At 39.0% G+C, this 18,348-nt stretch overlaps 1 protein-coding gene across 1 annotated transcript in view; it reads right to left on the minus strand.

Annotated features, from left to right (window-relative positions):
* Positions 1 to 18,348, minus strand: part of LOC147236285 (actin-binding LIM protein 1-like) — a 35,961-nt gene that overhangs the window by 16,269 nt on the left and 1,344 nt on the right. The window contains exons 2-4 of the mRNA XM_086166240.1: positions 5,711 to 5,848; positions 3,191 to 3,374; positions 2,138 to 2,247 (exon numbers count right to left, since the gene is read on the minus strand). Of these exons, the coding sequence (XP_086022366.1) occupies positions 2,138 to 2,247; positions 3,191 to 3,374; positions 5,711 to 5,848 (432 nt within the window). The remainder of the gene's footprint in view (positions 1 to 2,137; positions 2,248 to 3,190; positions 3,375 to 5,710; positions 5,849 to 18,348) is intronic.

Genomic DNA, 18,348 nt, shown 5'->3' on the forward strand with positions numbered 1-18,348 from the left:
TGTCAAACATACAGCCGTAATGTTTGTTCTTTGTGGCTTTTGTTGTCCTGTACCTCTGAAAAACTTGCAACAGGTGCTGAGTTTATTAGCTTACCAAGGGGAGAAGAGAGCGTCAATTATGTGAAATTCTAAATGAACAAAGTAAGTGTGGCCCCGTCTGTGTTGTTACCAATGTCACCTTCCAAATAATTTATGTAAAGTAAAAAGCTAGAACTGAAGTTATCTATACATTTTGCTCAGTTTGTTTTTGAAAGGTAGCCTTCCATCCATCCATCCATCCATCATCTGCCGCTTATCCTGAACTCAGGGTCGCAGGAGATGCTGGAGCCTATCCCAGCTGTCATTGGGCGAGAGGCAGGGTACACCCTGCACTGGTCATCAGTCAGTCACATGGTACCATATACAGGCAAACAACCATTCACTCATTCACTCATCTAGGGCAATTTTGATGGCCTTTCAGTTTTGTGATATTCCTTCCTCCATACAGTTATGTCTTAAAAGAACTGACTTTCTTTCACGCATCAGAAATACCTCCAAATGTTGTCTTGGGATTGCAAGGAGACAATCACAACCACATTGGGGACAGAAAATGTACCCAGCCTGAGAGAATATCACATTCTAATGCTTTGGCGCATACACTCCAGATATGAGATATTTGCTCAGACACTCAGGGCAATCCACTACCTGGGTTCTATCCCAGACAAAAGTTATTTGTATTGCACCTAAAATCTTTATACTGGTTTTTCATATTGTATCAGGATTTTTTAAGATATCAGCAGCAAGTTCGAAAAGCAGACATCATAGCCTGAGAAAAGCAATGTCTGACAATGTCTGCCAAAGGGCTCACTTGTTGTAAAGGTGCCCAAATAATGTTAAGAGGAAGACATCTTGTCCATTTTGACCCAAGACACTAGATGGGGATAGAGGGTAACCAGGAGAAATCTGACAACTGCCTCGTCCTATCGTCCACACTTCTTGTAGCACAGCTCTAAAAGCTCCATCCATATCTTAGTAGGTTCCAGAGGCTCTAAAAGCATAAGAGGTTGGTTTTTTAATGACCAATTTTCTTGTCATCTCTTGTTTAATGAACAGAGGATGAAACCAAAAGAGAGAACACAGTAACCACAGGGGATGATAACTGCGTAAGGTATAACAGGGTTGCGATGATGATGTGAAGAGAATCAACATGCCTTATTTATAGGTGACCTTGTCTAAAAGCTCTTCAGCTGCTTACAGAGACCAGTGGGGTGAGGGAAAGAGTGAGAAACACAGAGAGGGAGAAACAGATAGAACGAACAGGAAGGGATAGTGGAAAAAAGAGAGCAGAGTGAGAGAGGCATAAGGGGAAGGGGGATCGAGAGTTGCTCATTCCCCTTTCCCAAGGAAAGGAAATGCACAGCCTTGCATAATTTAGTAAGGCTTGTCTTGGTGTTATTCATAAAAGAATAGCAGTAGTTAAAGAACAGAGGTGGTTAAATTCTTTAAAAACAACCCTGTCTGTCAAGACAATCATAATCAGAAACAGTTAGGTCCTTTCATTCTGTTTTTTATTTTTTTTTATTTGATAGAGATGATGCAATTAAACTTTTTTTTTCGAAGGAGTTGGACCTGATCATAGAGACCAATGTCGATTTTGATTGTGATCCAAGGCGTTTCAGATGTCAAAATGTCTTCTGGTTGTAAACCTACTTTTGGAGCATATCAACCTAATTTTCTCCAAATTTTACAAGATCCATAAGCATAGTTATGAGTACATAACACAAACCTAAAGATATATGGGTTTGGTCCCAGATTGTCACCATGTGTTTACATCCTTGCGTGTGGTCTTATTTTTGAAGGCTTTAAATTCTTGAACAGATTTGAATGAGGCTGACTGAAACATTCTCGACAATATGTGGGAAAGATTACTCTACATGTATTTTTCATAGCAGATACCACAGTTGAAATGACATGAGTCATTAGGTGTTAAATGATATGTATGAATCAGACCTGGAAGAATTTTTTTCCACACTGTTTTCGTTATCTGGAGGTAATCCTCTTTCAGTCTTTGGCAGAATTCCCAACTATGACTCCAAGCAAAAATGCCAGTGTCTTCCTTTGCATTTGGGCATTTGTTCACTAGATAATAAATACTCACTGCTGGAGCCAAGGATGTCCTTCGGTCCTGGAGACATTGGCTCCACACAGTACTGACACAGACAGTCCTTCCCGTTAAAGGTCACCCTGTCCCCTGCAGGGAATGGTCGTCTGGAAGCGGTGTGACAGCAACAATCAGTGAAAATGTAACAAGACATGATCTGTGGCCCTGTGGTAAGCCATTACTGGCCGTAGCTTGCAGCTTCTATGATGGGGCTTAAGATGACAGAGCCCAATGACGTGGATTGGTGTCATATCTGTATGATGAATAAGACAGCTCAGCCAGTTGATGCAGATGTGACACACTGCTCAATTTTATACACTGCCTCTTGGAATTTCCGCAATCTAGCATTTTTCTTCTATAGTTCCCGGCATCATTTCAGCACCTCTTACAAGGTGATAATTAAGCTGCGGTTGAAATTAAGCTTAAATAAATAGACTTCACTGAGAATGACATTTGACAAAGTCCCTGTTTTCTTTCTGTGAAGTAAATCATTAAATCCAATGACAGCTGCCTCTTTCCAACCAAAAACCAAGCCAATATCCATATGAAAATAATCAACTACACTACAAGACAAGATTGTGTCAGGTATTGAGATTTCCACATCTGGAAATCATTGTATTTTTATCATTTGAAACAGTGCAACCATACATCGCAGTATCAATGTCAGCTATTCTCAGTATTTCACATTGAATGGTTCAAAATATCCTGACTTTATAACCTACAAGCAGCCGACCATCTACATCAAAGGAACATTGTTTTCCAGCTGGCAGCGTAGCTGTAACAAACTAGTTGACATGTAAAATTGTGATATGTAAACTTTCACATATCACGGGCTATGGGCTAACCCATAGGCTGATTCTGATACCTGTGAAAAGTTGACAGGAGTAAGAAAAATCCAATGGACTGACACCAGTCAGACTCGATTTGTGACTAGTTGAAAAAAACATCAATTTCCTCATATTATTTCTGGGATGTGAAAGAGTCTTTCAAGGATACTCTGGGGTACCTTGTGGTTGAAAATAGGCTGCACAAACACACGAGTATTCTTACTTGCAGATGGTGCAGACAAAGCAGGCAGGGTGATAGGTCTTGCCCAGAGCAGTGACCACTTCCCCCTCCACAAAGTCCCCACATCCATTACAGCGCGTGCCGTGCATGCGTTGGTAGTCCAGCGTGCACAGATACTCTCCATTCTTCATGAAGAAGCCTCCTTGGGCAAGATCACATCCGCACACTATAGGACACACACATTGGTACTTTGAGTCAGGTAGTTTGGTGTTCTATCTTTAACACAAAATATCCAGCCATCAAGTCACCACACTCCTCTATGCATTAATAGTTTATTTCAGTTTTGCTAGTCTGTGCAACCCAGAGAGGTTCATTCAGAGTATGAAATGGTTGTTGATATAAAATGTCAGCAAAATATATATATATATAGTTACAGTATTTGAATACAGTATTGTGGACCACAATCCTTTCACCACCGGGATTCTAAATTAAGAGCAGAAAAAAGGAACACTATCTGAAAAAGAGTAAAATCACTGACGGTTCATGCCAGCTAAACAGCAGTCACTGCAAGGTCTTTCTATTTTAAGTGTTGAGGTGGAGCGCTCAATGTGACAATTCTACAATTGTGTGGGCCAGGAAATGGCCTTTATGTGTTCTGTAGATAGCAAACTCTAAACGTTTCACACTATAATGTGAGTTCTCCGACTAACTTACTTCTCTTCGTGTATATAAAAAGGTCATCCCAAAAATCTGAAATGATGTATGATGGTTGAATACTAATTAAAATACATTTCATAAGTGAGTGTATTGTAATGTTGCCATGACACTGGGTTATTCCCTTGATTGAGAGATGGATAAGGGTATTTTTAATCATAAAAACATAATTTTGAAGGAAGAACTGAATGTCAAGTATATCTCTGGTCTCTGATCAGATGGCGGCAACTTCAACTTGAATTTTTTTTTCAAACCATAAAGATATGATAAATCGATAATCGCTTTTAATTTTTTCTAGTATTTTTACATTCATTGTGAATTAATCATATATATTTTTCCTAATGTTACAAGAAACAAAGTGCAAAGGTCAAACAAATACACATTTGATCAATACAAGATCTATATATGAGGAGTGTCTTTATACTAAACACGTACAGGTCATATGAGGCCTGCTGCTCCAGCTCCACTGAGTGACCTGGGAGATTAATGGCTTTTAGAAATGTCACATTTCAAAAGGAAAATATCTTGATGTTTGAGATTACTTCACCTAATCATTCTTATGCAATGAGCCACATTAAATCCTGGGGATGAGTTGGACAGAGCGAAGGAGAGAATAAGATTTAATTGCATTAGGGCTCAAGGATGATGAGATTAACTCGTAAGCTAACTGATTTGAGGGAAAACCAGCAATGGCGATTTAGTGCCCTTTGACAGTGATGTCCAACAATCTCAGCATCTTAATAGTTGTATGCCGGCTATTGAATAAAGTACCTTTAGAACTAAAGGAGAGAATTTACGGTGGTTTTGCTTTTAAAACAAAGGCATTAAAAAAACATCTAAATGGGATTTGTCTGCTATAGAGAAATATATTTTAACAACCTTTGAGTATCATTAAGCTCACTTAACTTGGCATTACCCCAAGGAGAAATTATTAGTTGACTGACAATCACAAATATAGGCCATGATTAAGGCCATGTGTTTTTTGGATGTAAAAGCTGTTCCCTCTCTTTTGCTGTCATACATACACATGTACTCGGCCCTCTTCTTGGGAAACAGTTTTGATTCTGAATGCACATGCACAGACACACACACACACGCTAATATGTACACTAGCATCACTACCCAGTATCTAAAGGCATGTATGTCCACTTGTAAAGGACAGAATTAAGTACTAATCTTAGCATTCACACGTGCTATTCTGGGCCCTTGGTGAACCAAGATAACTTTGTAACACTGCTCCATTCGCACATTAACTACAAAGGCCTCATCAGAACAGGTTGATTCTTTCAGAGCTGGACAGACGGTCCAATGTTGGTGGCTATCATAAATCAGACCTAAGTGCGTCAAATCTGTCAGTAATAGTTCTGAAGAGAGAAGACTTTGCAAATTCACTCGTCATAAGATTCTGCATGGAATATCGAGACACGCAAGTTAGAAAAGCTGAGTCCTGTCTCCTTACAGGACAATTGAAATTACAAAGAAACCATCAGGGTCTTTGTATCACGCCAATCCAGCTTTTTGTAAAGGTGGTGGAGCAATAACCGCCAAAATAATGGTGATTATTGTTTCATGAGCTTCAAGTAAATAAGACTTTATTAAGACTTTATTTACTAAGATAAATAAGACTTCATTAACACAGGAACTTATTCTAATGTAAATTAGGCTTAGAAAGAAATATTATGCTTTCTGACATTGTATTTTTACATAACTCCCAACAAATTTCTCGTCACATTTAAGAGAGGATATGAGATCAAATTTGAGTCCTTACAACTACAGATTGGAGGCTTTACTGTGAATATGTTTGTATACTTTTTATCATGTGATTATCTCGTTAGTGTGACGTTGTACCTTTACAGGTGAAGCATTTGAGATGAAAGTGTTTGCTCTGCACTCGCAGCACCTCGCCTTTACAGGGCTCCCCACACTTGCAGCACTGAATCAGGGGCTTCTCTGTGGAGTGGTGGTGTGTGTCCTGCGCATGAGCCACTGCAAGAGAGCAGACATTAGCATTACTATTGGGCAATAATGATGAGTCATCCTGTTTGCTTAATGACATAGCCTGCAGCCTGAAGTGTCACATGACGTTTACATTTTTTAAAAAATTGTTTATTTAAGGCACAAAGACTTGAAAAAATAGCGATAAAGACCAACTGCTGAGTGCAGTGTGAGGGAATAAACATTTAGCTGGACAGAACAACCTTGGGTGCCTTGATAGGCCTGTATAAAAACAATTACCTAAATATAGTCTGTCCTCATCAGTAGAGGATCGAGTCAGGATGCAAGAGGAAGCAGGCTTTCTTGGAAAATTTGGCATGCAAGTCTATTGGCAAATCACTTTCAATCTCAGCCTCCTCTTTAAAAATACTTTCATGCTGCCTTGTTGGGAAGAAGGGTGGGGTGTGGAAGAATTAATTTCTGTCAGTTCTGGGTGTCAAATATTCGACAGCGGGGAGAACTTGACATTTCATAACAATAAAACTGAACAGGCTACATGTTTCCTGTGATTAAATCTCTCACTCTCTCTGTACAAGTAGAAAATGAATAAATAACTAAAATAAATGTAGGCAGAAGTTAATATAAAGGGAAGATTTAGACATTCACTTTCTAAATGTGAGTTTTCCGACAGCTGTTGTAATTATAAAAGACAGAGGAATTATTATCAGCTTGCTATAAATGTACAGCTATATCTATTATTATCTTTAGATCATATGTCAGTTTGTAGAGCTTCAGAGTAACATTTTTTGAATCAACAGACCATAATCCAATACAATTGCACGGGCTGTAAATACTGCCAAACGACACACAGTTTTGCAGCTGCTCTGCAAACTTGCAGATTATTTCAGATAATTTCATACCCTGCATCATTAAGCAGCAACTCTCATCCTCTCATTTCCCCTCTTTTTCTACCTTCAAAGGTAGATAAATCACACATAAACATGCACACACACTTCAAAAACAAATGAAAGGAGCTTGTCTTTGTATGCAGTGAGGTGAATCATCAGTCTGTAAAGCTAAAATAAGACCCTACTTGAGATACAGAAATAGCATCAAGACCAATCGATAGTCTACCAAAGAGAGGCGTTGCTGGATTATTGATGACTTTGTCTACCTTTTACCACATTTCTACAGTTGCTGCCGCTTTATGTTATTAGGGGCTGGTAGAATTTGATTAAAATCAAATTTGCAAGACAGCCTTGGCTTCAGATTGTTAATGAGAAACTTCAATACTTGTATGTATTGTCCCCTGAGCTGTCTGCAATGTCTAAGGCAAATCTTCGGACAGGGGGGGATTTAAAGCAGATTTTAAAAAAAGTTAAGTCATAAGATGGGATAACATGACTGCAGAATGAAGGAATGAGTTTGGAAGAAATGCTGGTCTGAGCAGAGGCTTGGTGTGGTATGGTGTGTGTGAGTGTGTGTGTGTGTGTGTGTGTGTGTGTGTGTGTGTGTGTGTGTGTGTGTGTGTGTGTGTGTGTGTGGTGATGTGATTACACTCAGCAGGACAATGGCCCTGGTCAGATCTGGCAAACGTCTTGGGTTATCCAATAACAAGTGGAGAGCTCTAAATACATTTGCTCACATCTAATATTAGAATGTGTCTCCATATGCGTCTCGAGGTACCCCATGTGATGCAATCTCATTTCCCCTCTCTTAACATGACGTCAACTTGAGTAGAACAAACGTGACCCCAGCTGTATCAAGCAAATATGACAAATCTTGACCCGCTTTGACCATCACATGGATGACAGGCAGACAGCTCTCAAAATAAGTCCTCCAATTACTCATTGCATTTAAAGTGGGCCACATACAGCAGTAACTTTTGTTCTTTTTGGCTTTTGTTGCCCTGTACCTCTGAAAAACTTGCGACAGGTGCCAAGTTTATTAGCTTACCAAGAAGAGAAGAGAAAATGAGCACCGATTAATGAAATTATGAATCAAACAAAGTAAGTATTGGCCCCTCTGTGTTGTTACCAATGTCACTTATGTAAAGTAAAAAGCTAGAACTGAAGTTATCCACACATTTTGCTTAGTTTGTTTGTGTTTTGAAAGATAGCCTTCCATCCATCAATCCATCCGTCCATCATCTGCTGCTTATCCTGCACTCAGGGTCGTGGGGGATGCTGGAGCCTATCCCAGCCATCATAGGGCGAGAGGCGGGGTACACCCTGCACTGGCTGACAGTCAGTTGCATGCATACGTATACAGGCAAACAACCATTCACTCACTCACTCACTCATCTAGGGCAATTTGGATGGCCTTTCAGTTTTTTGATATTCTTTTCTCCATGCAGTTAAAAGAACTGACTTTCTTTCACATATCAGAAATACCTCCAAATGTTGTCTTGGGATTGCAAGGAGACAATCACAACCACATTAGGGACAGAAAATGTGCCAAGCCTGAGCGAATATCACATTCTAACGCTTTGTCACATACACTCTAGATATGAGATATTTGCTCAGACACTCAGGCATGTGAGAATAGAACATGTTGCTTTCATCTGAATGGAAATTTTTCACTTTCTTTAGACTTGGTAGGGTACTCAATCCTACGCATAACTTCAACCAGTAATAAAAAAGAACAATGGACAAAGTTGTGTCGACAGTGCAGAGAGGGCAATCCACTACCTGGGTTCTATCCCAGACAAAAGTTATTTTATTTGTATTGTTCCAAAATTCTTCATACTGGTTTTCATATTGTATCAGGCTTTTTTAATAGATATAAGCAGAAATTTTGAATCTATGTATCTATGTGTCATGGATGTCAAGTGTTAGGGAGTATATTAGTGCGTCCTTAGTGTATTCCCCTAAATTCTAGCCTCCAGCTGCAAAAGTAATTTGAACATTCGAATGAATGTTTACAATTGGCAGTAGGACATTACAAGAGAGGATATAATTTTCTAAAGGACAAGGTTTTAAGTGGATTTCCACCTGCACAAAATAGAATGAAACAGAATGAATATGTCGGCAGATACAGTATTAATCCAGCCGTACAAAAGTATGTACTGCCTCAGTCAGGGAACGGCCTATACTGTATAAAACAACTCCACTGCTACTGCAGCAGAAGGGAATCATACTATATGGCAGTAGATCAACTGAGGTCTTGAATAGCATGAAGATGGTAATGTAACTCATGAATTATTGATGCATTGGGTTATTATATTTTGATTACAGGTATTGTTGAGGAAAATACAATTGTAAGGTATTGTCTGACACATCTATGGAAGCTGTCATAAATAATGAAAAAGAAAATATTTAAATGCCAATTTTACATTGTTGATGGTCCTCTAATGTTAGAGATACTTTCTACTTTCCAAGAGCCGCATGTCATATATATATACCTAAGTAGGGGAAAATAATCAAATCTTGTTTCAAAATTGTGAAATTTTGTTACTGTAACTCTGTTATAATTTATAAAATACATTACAAATCATGCACAGAATTGATTTGATTTACAGCCTTTATCCTGATGCTTCTTGATTCTTGCTCAAAGAACATCTCTTTCAGCCAGGTTTTTTACTGGCTATATTTAACGTTTAATAGAATGTTGAGTTGAAAGCTGAGAGAGCCCGGCATGGAAAAATCAACACCGCTAACGTCATAACCGGTTGACAACCTTCCAAGACAGATGTTTGCGTCCCATGCACAGAGGAATCCCAAAAACTGAGGTTTGGATGGGAAAGAGTGCTGTTTTTTTCCAATTTAACTCTGCCTGCTACAATAAAAAGTATAGGGTTTGTCACATTAGCTGCAAAGAGGAAAAGACTTTGCAACAAAATAAGACCAAAATTGGTGCTCTACATGATATTTCATTAAAATTGAAGACCACATAAAGGGCTTAAAAAACAATGAATGATGAATGGGCTATTCATAGGGTTATCTAGACGTAAGACACATTAAACAACTCCCTTTTAAGGTCTTTACGCTTCCATCTATTTGTCTACAAAATGGATACAATGGGTTGTTAATTTTTTTCATTGTGTAGTAAGTTGCTGTCTTTCCTATTGAGGCCTCTTTTTCAAGAATCTGTACCATATAACACAAAAAATAAGTAAGCATGTGAGGTCAGTGCTTAATAAAAAGCAACTTTCTGTGAAAAATACAGTGGTACACTTTTTCCGACTGGTCTACACATTCCTCACTCTTGGCTGGATGTGTTGGCTCTGCTGACAGAGTGATCTGTCCTGCCTCATCACTAAGGGATAAAGTGACTGATATGAGCCTGAACACACAATGCAGACACACACACACGTACGCACACACACACACACACACACACACTGAGGGAACAATAACCAGCAGAGCATCCCAAAGCTGGGTGTAGAGGAAAGGGGTTACTCTCACCGCTCTGACATCCCACCCACCCCCAACCTATTTAAGCAGAAGCAAACTGAGCTGGCAATCATGAAGGTTGCAGATGATGCTCGGGAGGGAAGTGAGGAAAGCCATTTTGAATACCCGAAGGACAGATTTCCCGTATCCTGCGCTTTCGCCTTGTTGAGGAACAATAATAGATTGTGGAATTGATGAAGAAAGTGGAATTTATTGGGAATGCTCCAGACTTTGTTTTCCTTCATTTCCATCCATGCAGTTAGAATGGAGAGCCATTGTAATGGCTTTGAATTGCACAGGGGAGACAGGACTTCAATTTAGCAAAAGATAAGAGATGAAAAGATCTAATAAAATATTCAGTTACTCATTGCCTTTGTTGCCTTAAGATATGCAGACAAATGAGTGCGAAGAATAGACAACTACATCCCTTAAGGAGTGTATGAGTGTGTCTACAATAAGAGTGTGTGCTTATGATGGAAATAATCTAAAAGAGCAAAGTGGAACTGTATTTTCACAGGCACCCAAAAACAGCTTTTTCTGAATTCTGATGTGTATCATGTAAACACGTGCAGTGCACAATTTAATGAAAATCATTCATAGTAAGTCATGCAGTCAGTCATGGAAATAGTATATTCCCCATCTTCTGCCCTTCACATCACACATAAGATCCAAAACCCTAAACTGAGCCAAAACCATTGTTCTATTCTGAGTAGTAAAATCCTTGATAAGTATTTGAAATTGAAGAAAGATCACAATTCTTCACTTTCCATTTGGAAGTCAGTTTGTTCCAGAGAAAGCCACACACACACACCACACACACACACACACACAAACACACACACACACACACACACACAAACACACACACACACACACACACACACACACACCCCCACCCCCACACACACACACACACACACACACACACCACACACACACACACCCATACCACAGACTCGTTTCATCATTTAGACCAATAGATTTGTCAGGAGTTGTCTGAGGGACCATGGTTTCTTTAGAAATGAGCAATATAAAAAGAAGAAGGGAAAGAGAAGATGTGATGTGAAGGCCTTCACCATATTTCTAACGCCATTATATTGACATGTGCAGGATCACAGATAACTGCGGCCAGCCCCCAGTAAACAGTTTCTTGCCTTTCCAATGCATGCTTCTTCAATCTATTACTGCTGAATGATGGAGAAATTATTTTACCAGTACAGAATTATACCCCACTGATAAGTGTGATTATGGGAAATGCTGAAGTGTCATTTAAGGGGGGTCAGTATGTGTCTGTTTTATAACACACCAGTTCTATGGTAGTGAATCAATCATTGGGGTAGCTTTCTGTCCAGCCATTGCTTGCTCAAGTCTTTTGAAATATTGCCCATGTTATACTAAGTGAAACTATCCTTAACTACAAAGCCACAAAAAGAAATGCATTAAGGAAAAAAAAGCTAGACTTTCAGACATTCTTTTGTTGAGTGCTAAAATTAGATCATATACTGATACTTTTTATACATGGATACATTATTGTTCTCTTCAAAATCAGCTAGGCTGATTTTGTTTTGTCAAGGAGAAAGCTAAAAGTAAATGTTACACTTGATTAAATATTTATTATTTTTTTCTACACTGTCCTTTTGGGTCTGACCCATGATGACTGTCAAAGAGGGCAAAATATACTGAATATGAGATTCAAATATATGATCAAACACATGTGTGTATTGTGAGGGGTGGGTGTGCAAAGCTCTCCATCAACCAGACATAACAAGGAGTCCTTAACCCTCCCCTCAATGAATATTTATGGATGTATTCAAAGCCACCACACCCCTCTGCCACCAGTGTCCCAGACAAAGCACTTCAAATACAGGCACAAATTGCCGGTGGGGGGACCCTATCGGCCTACACCAGTGCCCCCAACCTTGAATAACTAATCCTCAGGGACTTGAGCTCAAAATAATGATCTACTCCAAATATTTGAATGCCCTAGTGGGAAGTATTTGTTGTTGGTCAGGTTCACAAAAGTAATTCACTGATAAACACAGAGAAATTTTCAGTCCTGCTACATTTCTGTAAGAAAACAATGGTTGCTTCATGAACTGCCTAAGCCATTGTATATGTACAACAGGAGGTGATGAAGCCTTTGGCTCAGTATGATGCCCCATTATGGTCCCACACGCCTGTGTCTTATTTCCTGCTGTTATCAAAGTGATTGATGCCAGAAAGGGGGGCTGTTTGATGACTGGCACAATGTATGGATACAGTCTGTGTTTCTTTCATCGGATGCTCATATCGCTCTTGTTGTTTTAGCCTGTATATTTTAGGTCAGTGATTGTCACTTCCTGGCCCATACCTTATCTCATCTGTATATTCTGGTCCAGAGTACCAGCTGCACAAACAGTGTGTCTATGAGAGGGTATGTGAGTGAGAGAGCCCGTGTTGTATTGATGTCTGTGAAAGGGTTTATCTGCTCTTTCAGGGAGTAGACACTGGCAAGCTTCGAAGATGAGGCACCACTGCAGTTGTCTGCAGCACTTTGTAAAAATCAAGGGAGGCAGCTACAAAGGCTGAGAGAAAGAAAATTTTAAGATTATCTACAGTGAACACTTCTTTTATTTGAAATTTCACTGGCCAGTGCAGGGATGTAGATGGGGCAATAACCAGATTTTGATGGGGCCTGGTCAGTGAGGCTGTATTGATAATAAATGAACGAATGCAAGAAGGAAAGAAACAATTTGATAGTTCGAAAATGTGCACAAAACATCTTTGAAAGAATAACAGGGAAAATTCTGTGCATGGGCTCCATATGTTATGTATTAAAGGTTCATCTTGGCTGCAAAAATAGTACAATTGCAAGCAAAATGTCAAAACGTCGTCCCTTGATTAAGATGAACAATCAATTTCTCTTTCATATGTCTTATGTCTCTTTCAGTCTCACTGAGCATATGATAAAATTCTACATTAGGTCAGCTGGGGACACACAGACCACCTGGTCTCAAACAGGTTGCATGATGAGGGTATAAATTATCTTTATGTCTCATTCAATAAAATCCTCCTTTTTAAGCCGTTGTTTATAAAAAGCTTTTGGGTGTTAATGATTAAGACAGACAAATCTACACTAAAAGATCAAAATTCAAAAGGCAGGCAACATTCTTGGTGACATCCAAAGAGAAACTTTCAGAGGCATAGTGGAAGATTCATGTGGCAGCCAGAGGCTTTGGGACTCCAAGGCAAAGACCGTAATTAGTGGTCAGTCGAGTCCCACATTCAAGAAAAGACTTCCAGAGCTGGACACTGCCTACAGCTACCAGTGTCCTGTCAGATAAACAAACAAACCTACATTCTACATATACCTACTTTCTGAAAGTCTGTAAACATATTTTTTGAAATATTAGAAATGGTTTCAGACAACATACAGAAATATCACATGCCCACACAATGCATGCAAACTCCCAAAGCTGAAAGCTGAACTCTGCAAGATGAACAGCAGTAATATATCACATTACTTAAATTGAGGCATAATCAAAGCACTTGGAATAATATATGCCATTGATGACGTATATTTACCTATTACTATGATGAAATAAATTCATTTTAATTTTCCCTCTACATGAAATGGAAAGGCAATATAATTCTTGCTCTTTCTATAACAGCAATTGATCTGTAATATTTATGTATTCACTATAAGTATGTAAAATAGAGTGTGTGTCCCTTAGCCCTTCAAAAGCTACTTCAGTTTAACTTAGAATATAGCTTACGGTAATTTTTTTACTCTTAATATTCCTCTACTCAGTGGCAGAGAATTCTTTCCCCATTTACTCCTGGCTTTATCTCTTTCTTATAACCAAAATATGTATTGTAGCTTGCTGTGACTCATACTAACACACAATGGTGAAGCTCACGACCGCTTGTCCCAAAAAGGCGAAGAATGTTAATGTCACTGAAACATGCATCCTAATTTATCTCACACAGCTGGCTAACCTCACTTATAGTAGGATACAATCATTCTGTTCTTTATTGGGGCACTATGAATGAGGACATAGCTGACAACAATGGAGTGTACCTTTTAGTTGGTCACCATGGTAACGGCTGCAGACAGAGCAAGAGAGGGAGGGAGAGAGGGAGAGAGAGATACAGAGCTCTGCGCAGTGTGGATGCCCACACAAGTGTTCCACTTTTTCATCAAATTATATATTTACAGACAAATTACAAACAAAATGCATGATTTTAAATAAATGTAGAATGTACATTGTCTGCCTGAACATTACACATTTGGCGGAGTGCTTCAATACACCATGCCAGATGCTTTGTTCAAGCATACATTTACATAAAGCCTGACTCTGCCAAATTAAGCAGAATCCAGCCAAGCATTAAATGCTAGTGAGTATTAAGAAGGGCAGAGCATGTTCAAGTGTATAACTTTAGAATGTTTTCATGTCATGTGATCCTTGTAAGTAGCAAGTTGCATTGTTATACTGCTCTGTGTTATTCATTGTAGAAGCAAGAACCACATCAGGGGAACCGTGTCTACCGTCGGTATCACCACCACAAAACCGAACATCTAGAAATAAGCAAGGCACCAAAGGCTGCAGACAGTGAGCGCCATGAACAATGAAAGCAATACCATGAAGACACACTCCGACAGAAAAATACAGCCACACTCCCTGAGTGTGACTGCTGGAATACCTTTTTCCTTGACCATGACCATTGGAATCCAGATAACTCTGCAGCTGAAGAGCCTCTAAGTCGTTCCTCACCAGTAATGTCAGTAAAGCGAAGAGTCCTGTTTTAAGCCAAGCCTGAAGCGTAAAAGACAACCATGTAGAGAGAGGAGAGAGAGGGAGGTATAGGCACTGTACGCTTCTTCTGAAAACACCGCTACAGTGAGGGGTTTGCCTCCCGACTGCCTGTTTTTCTCCCATCCCTCTCCTCTGCCCACTCCTCCTCCCACTTCCCCTCCTGCTCCCTCTCTCTCCCTCTCTCTCCCTCTCTCAGCCTGTTGTGTCAGCCACCTCCTCACTGCAGCAACCAGGTGGCAGCTGCTGGTGCTTGTGTCAGTGAAACTGGCAACCTCAAATCCCTAAAATACAGTCCAGGCTTTCTGATGGTTCGACAATAACTTTTTTCAACTCCAATGTGTACATGATATGAATGTTTATGGAAATAAATGGTATCAAAATGCAAACAGTGTAATTATGTTGTAAAACTGATATTTTTTCAGTGTATTCATGTTTGCAATTTGTGATGGAATGATGTTTATGGTATGTATGGTAAAATATGGATTGTATGGTAAAATATTTTTCATTTGATTTGCTTTTGATAATGTATTAAATGAGCCCGTTGTTTTAGTTAATATCTCATTATTCTCAGCACATTAGTTTGATGAAATTTAGAATCACAAGAAAAATTATATTAGTAAAGCTGCACAGCGTTATTTCAACATTGGCAAATGTATCATACACTGGTCATTGATAAATATCAAATTAGCTACCCTTGCATTAAGGTTTTCTTATATTTGACAAAAAAGTAATAATGAAATTGAACATAACTCCCACCAAAATTGACTTGTTTGAATACAACATTAACTTCACACATTGCGAAAGTTAAGGTAATTAGTCCCTGCTTTTTTGGGCTGGTTCATAAAGGATCTGAGAAACCTCTGAAACGATCAACTAATTGAGAGAGTAATTGACAGATTATTGGAGAATTAGAATAACTTTTGGTTAAGACTTCTGCTTAATACCACCAAGTTTGTCTGACAGATAATGCAAAAATGACCATTTTTAGCCTAATTTTGTAACAGCTGTCACCATGAGAGAATCTATGAAGTGCCATCACAGATCTGTTTCAGAGGGCAACTCATGATAAAAACTAATCAAATGAATAATAGATGATTTCTGATGCATTTTCTTATCAGGAAACTTCCATTAGGTGACTTAGGTCATTTGAAAAAAAGACAAGCGATTAGGAGAAAGTGTACAGAGACTTTCAGAGAAACAAATAAACCAAACTGGATTATTAAATTAGATCAGGTAACATTTGCTGACATTTAATTTCTGATCACCAAGCATCTTTATGAGAACGGTACATGAGCGCATGAAGGGATACATAAGATCAAAGGTTGGAAGTGTCGTGATCTCTGTATAGGCTTTGTATTAATATCTTTAGGGGATCCTCTGGAATCCAATTACAGAGAGCACGGGAGAGCTGCACTCTGTAACCACATATGTCTCAAAATGAACATATTATATACAGGATGTCCTGCTCTAATTAAAGAAACCTTCTCTCATACTTGTTATAGCCATATCAAAATGGCAAAAAATACTAAACCTATCTATCTATTTATCTGTCTATATATATGTACACACACACACACACACACACACACACACACACACACACACACACACACACATACACATACACATACACATACACATACACACACACACACACACACACACACACACACACACACACACACACACACACACACACACACATATATATATAAGTGTGTTTGTGTGTATGTATTTGGACACACTTGGGGGAGCATATACTCACTGATAAACACATTAAAGCAAGAGTCTACTCTACCTTTCTATGGTTGAAGCATTACTCCCACAAGTACCACATCTGTATTTGGTGATGCAGGAATGTATTTTCAAATTTCTCTTATCCACTACGGTATCAAATGTGCCACCTGCTGGATGTCCAGCAAAATGCATGCGCTTCTGCTGGGGCGTTTTCCACCAAGTGGCCAATGGAGACTTGCCATGATGCAAAAATAGTTAGCCTCCACCCTTCCGGACCACCCTTCTTCATTGTAAAAGATGAGATATTTAGTTTGAGTTAGTAATGAATAGAGCTTGTGAGAGCTTTAGAAAGATAGCTCTTTGCTCAAGGATAGCAAGCCTACTTGATGAAAAGCAGCAGTTTAAACTGTAGCCGATAACTGTTAAGAAAATAAAAATTGCCCCATTAATGCCTGTTATGGGGTCTTACAATGTCAGACACCTTGTCATGTCTCCCCTTAGAACAATGTCTGAAGGAGCCAGTAAACAGTCTTGGTTTAAGGCCAGCTAAGAGCAATTCTGAGTAGTAAAGCCTATTATCAGTGGATGAAAGGTTATCCTATGGATCATCCATGTCTGAATGTCCATTAATAACCTGAACAGCAAAATCATACATTGCACAACCCACATAGACTGTAACCTCAGTGCATTTCCAAACAATGACAAATTACATTTCATGTTCTCTTAAGATAGTTGCCTGTCAGCCGAAACCAGTGAGTGAAACTGCAATGAAAGAGGTCACATTTACAGTACATTGCAGAGGTATCTGTGAATTTATTCTTGAGTTATCCTGCAAATCAACACTCAAACAGGCACACTTACAAACTATCTGCACTACTAGCTGCCCATTCTACACTATTTGTGGATTTCTTCACATCCTTCAAGCATACAGAATGCTTTGATGGGGGCTAAAGGGTGACGGGAACGCTTTCAGTCTTTAGGAGCCTCGCTTTCCCATTTTCTGTATAGTCAACAGTGCTTAACAAGCTTTTACACATTTTTAAAAGTGGTTGCAGATTAGTCAGAACTGCTGCAACAGCAGTCCTGTGCATTCATTTTCACTTCCTCCTAAATCGTGCTACATAAACACAGCATTTGGCTGGCCAAAGACATGTAATAAATCATTCAGCACAAAAGTTCCAATGGAAAGCATAATTATTTTGCATGTAGCTCATATAACCCACATCTTCATAAATTAAACCTACATGAAGATTGAGATTAGTAATTTAGAGTTTCTTTGCAAAAGTTAATCTGAGGTGATGCAATGTCACTTACTGAAAAGAATGGCCTGGACAAATACAAAAAAGAAAAGTTAAAGAACACCTTTTCCATTCAGAAACAAAGAAAATAATGTTATTCATGTATGTATGCAATGTTAGGATGACGTTTTAACGCAAGACTATTTAAAATCTTTGGGTAAAGGGTGAGTAAAATAATGCCAGTGTGTTCATTTTGAATTGAATTGCAAGATTTTTTTCACTGAATGTAAGAACCTGATCAGGGTCCCAAAAATTGATGTCAGCAGTCACAGGAGAAATCAAATGGCTACAGTCACCATGGTCCTCTTTGATTATTGATCTAGCCT

Source organism: Fistularia commersonii, chromosome 2, assembly GCF_037954325.1.
Source record: "Fistularia commersonii isolate RoL2024-O1a breed Wild chromosome 2, RoL_Fcom_v1.0, whole genome shotgun sequence".
NCBI lineage: Eukaryota > Metazoa > Chordata > Actinopteri > Syngnathiformes > Fistulariidae > Fistularia > Fistularia commersonii.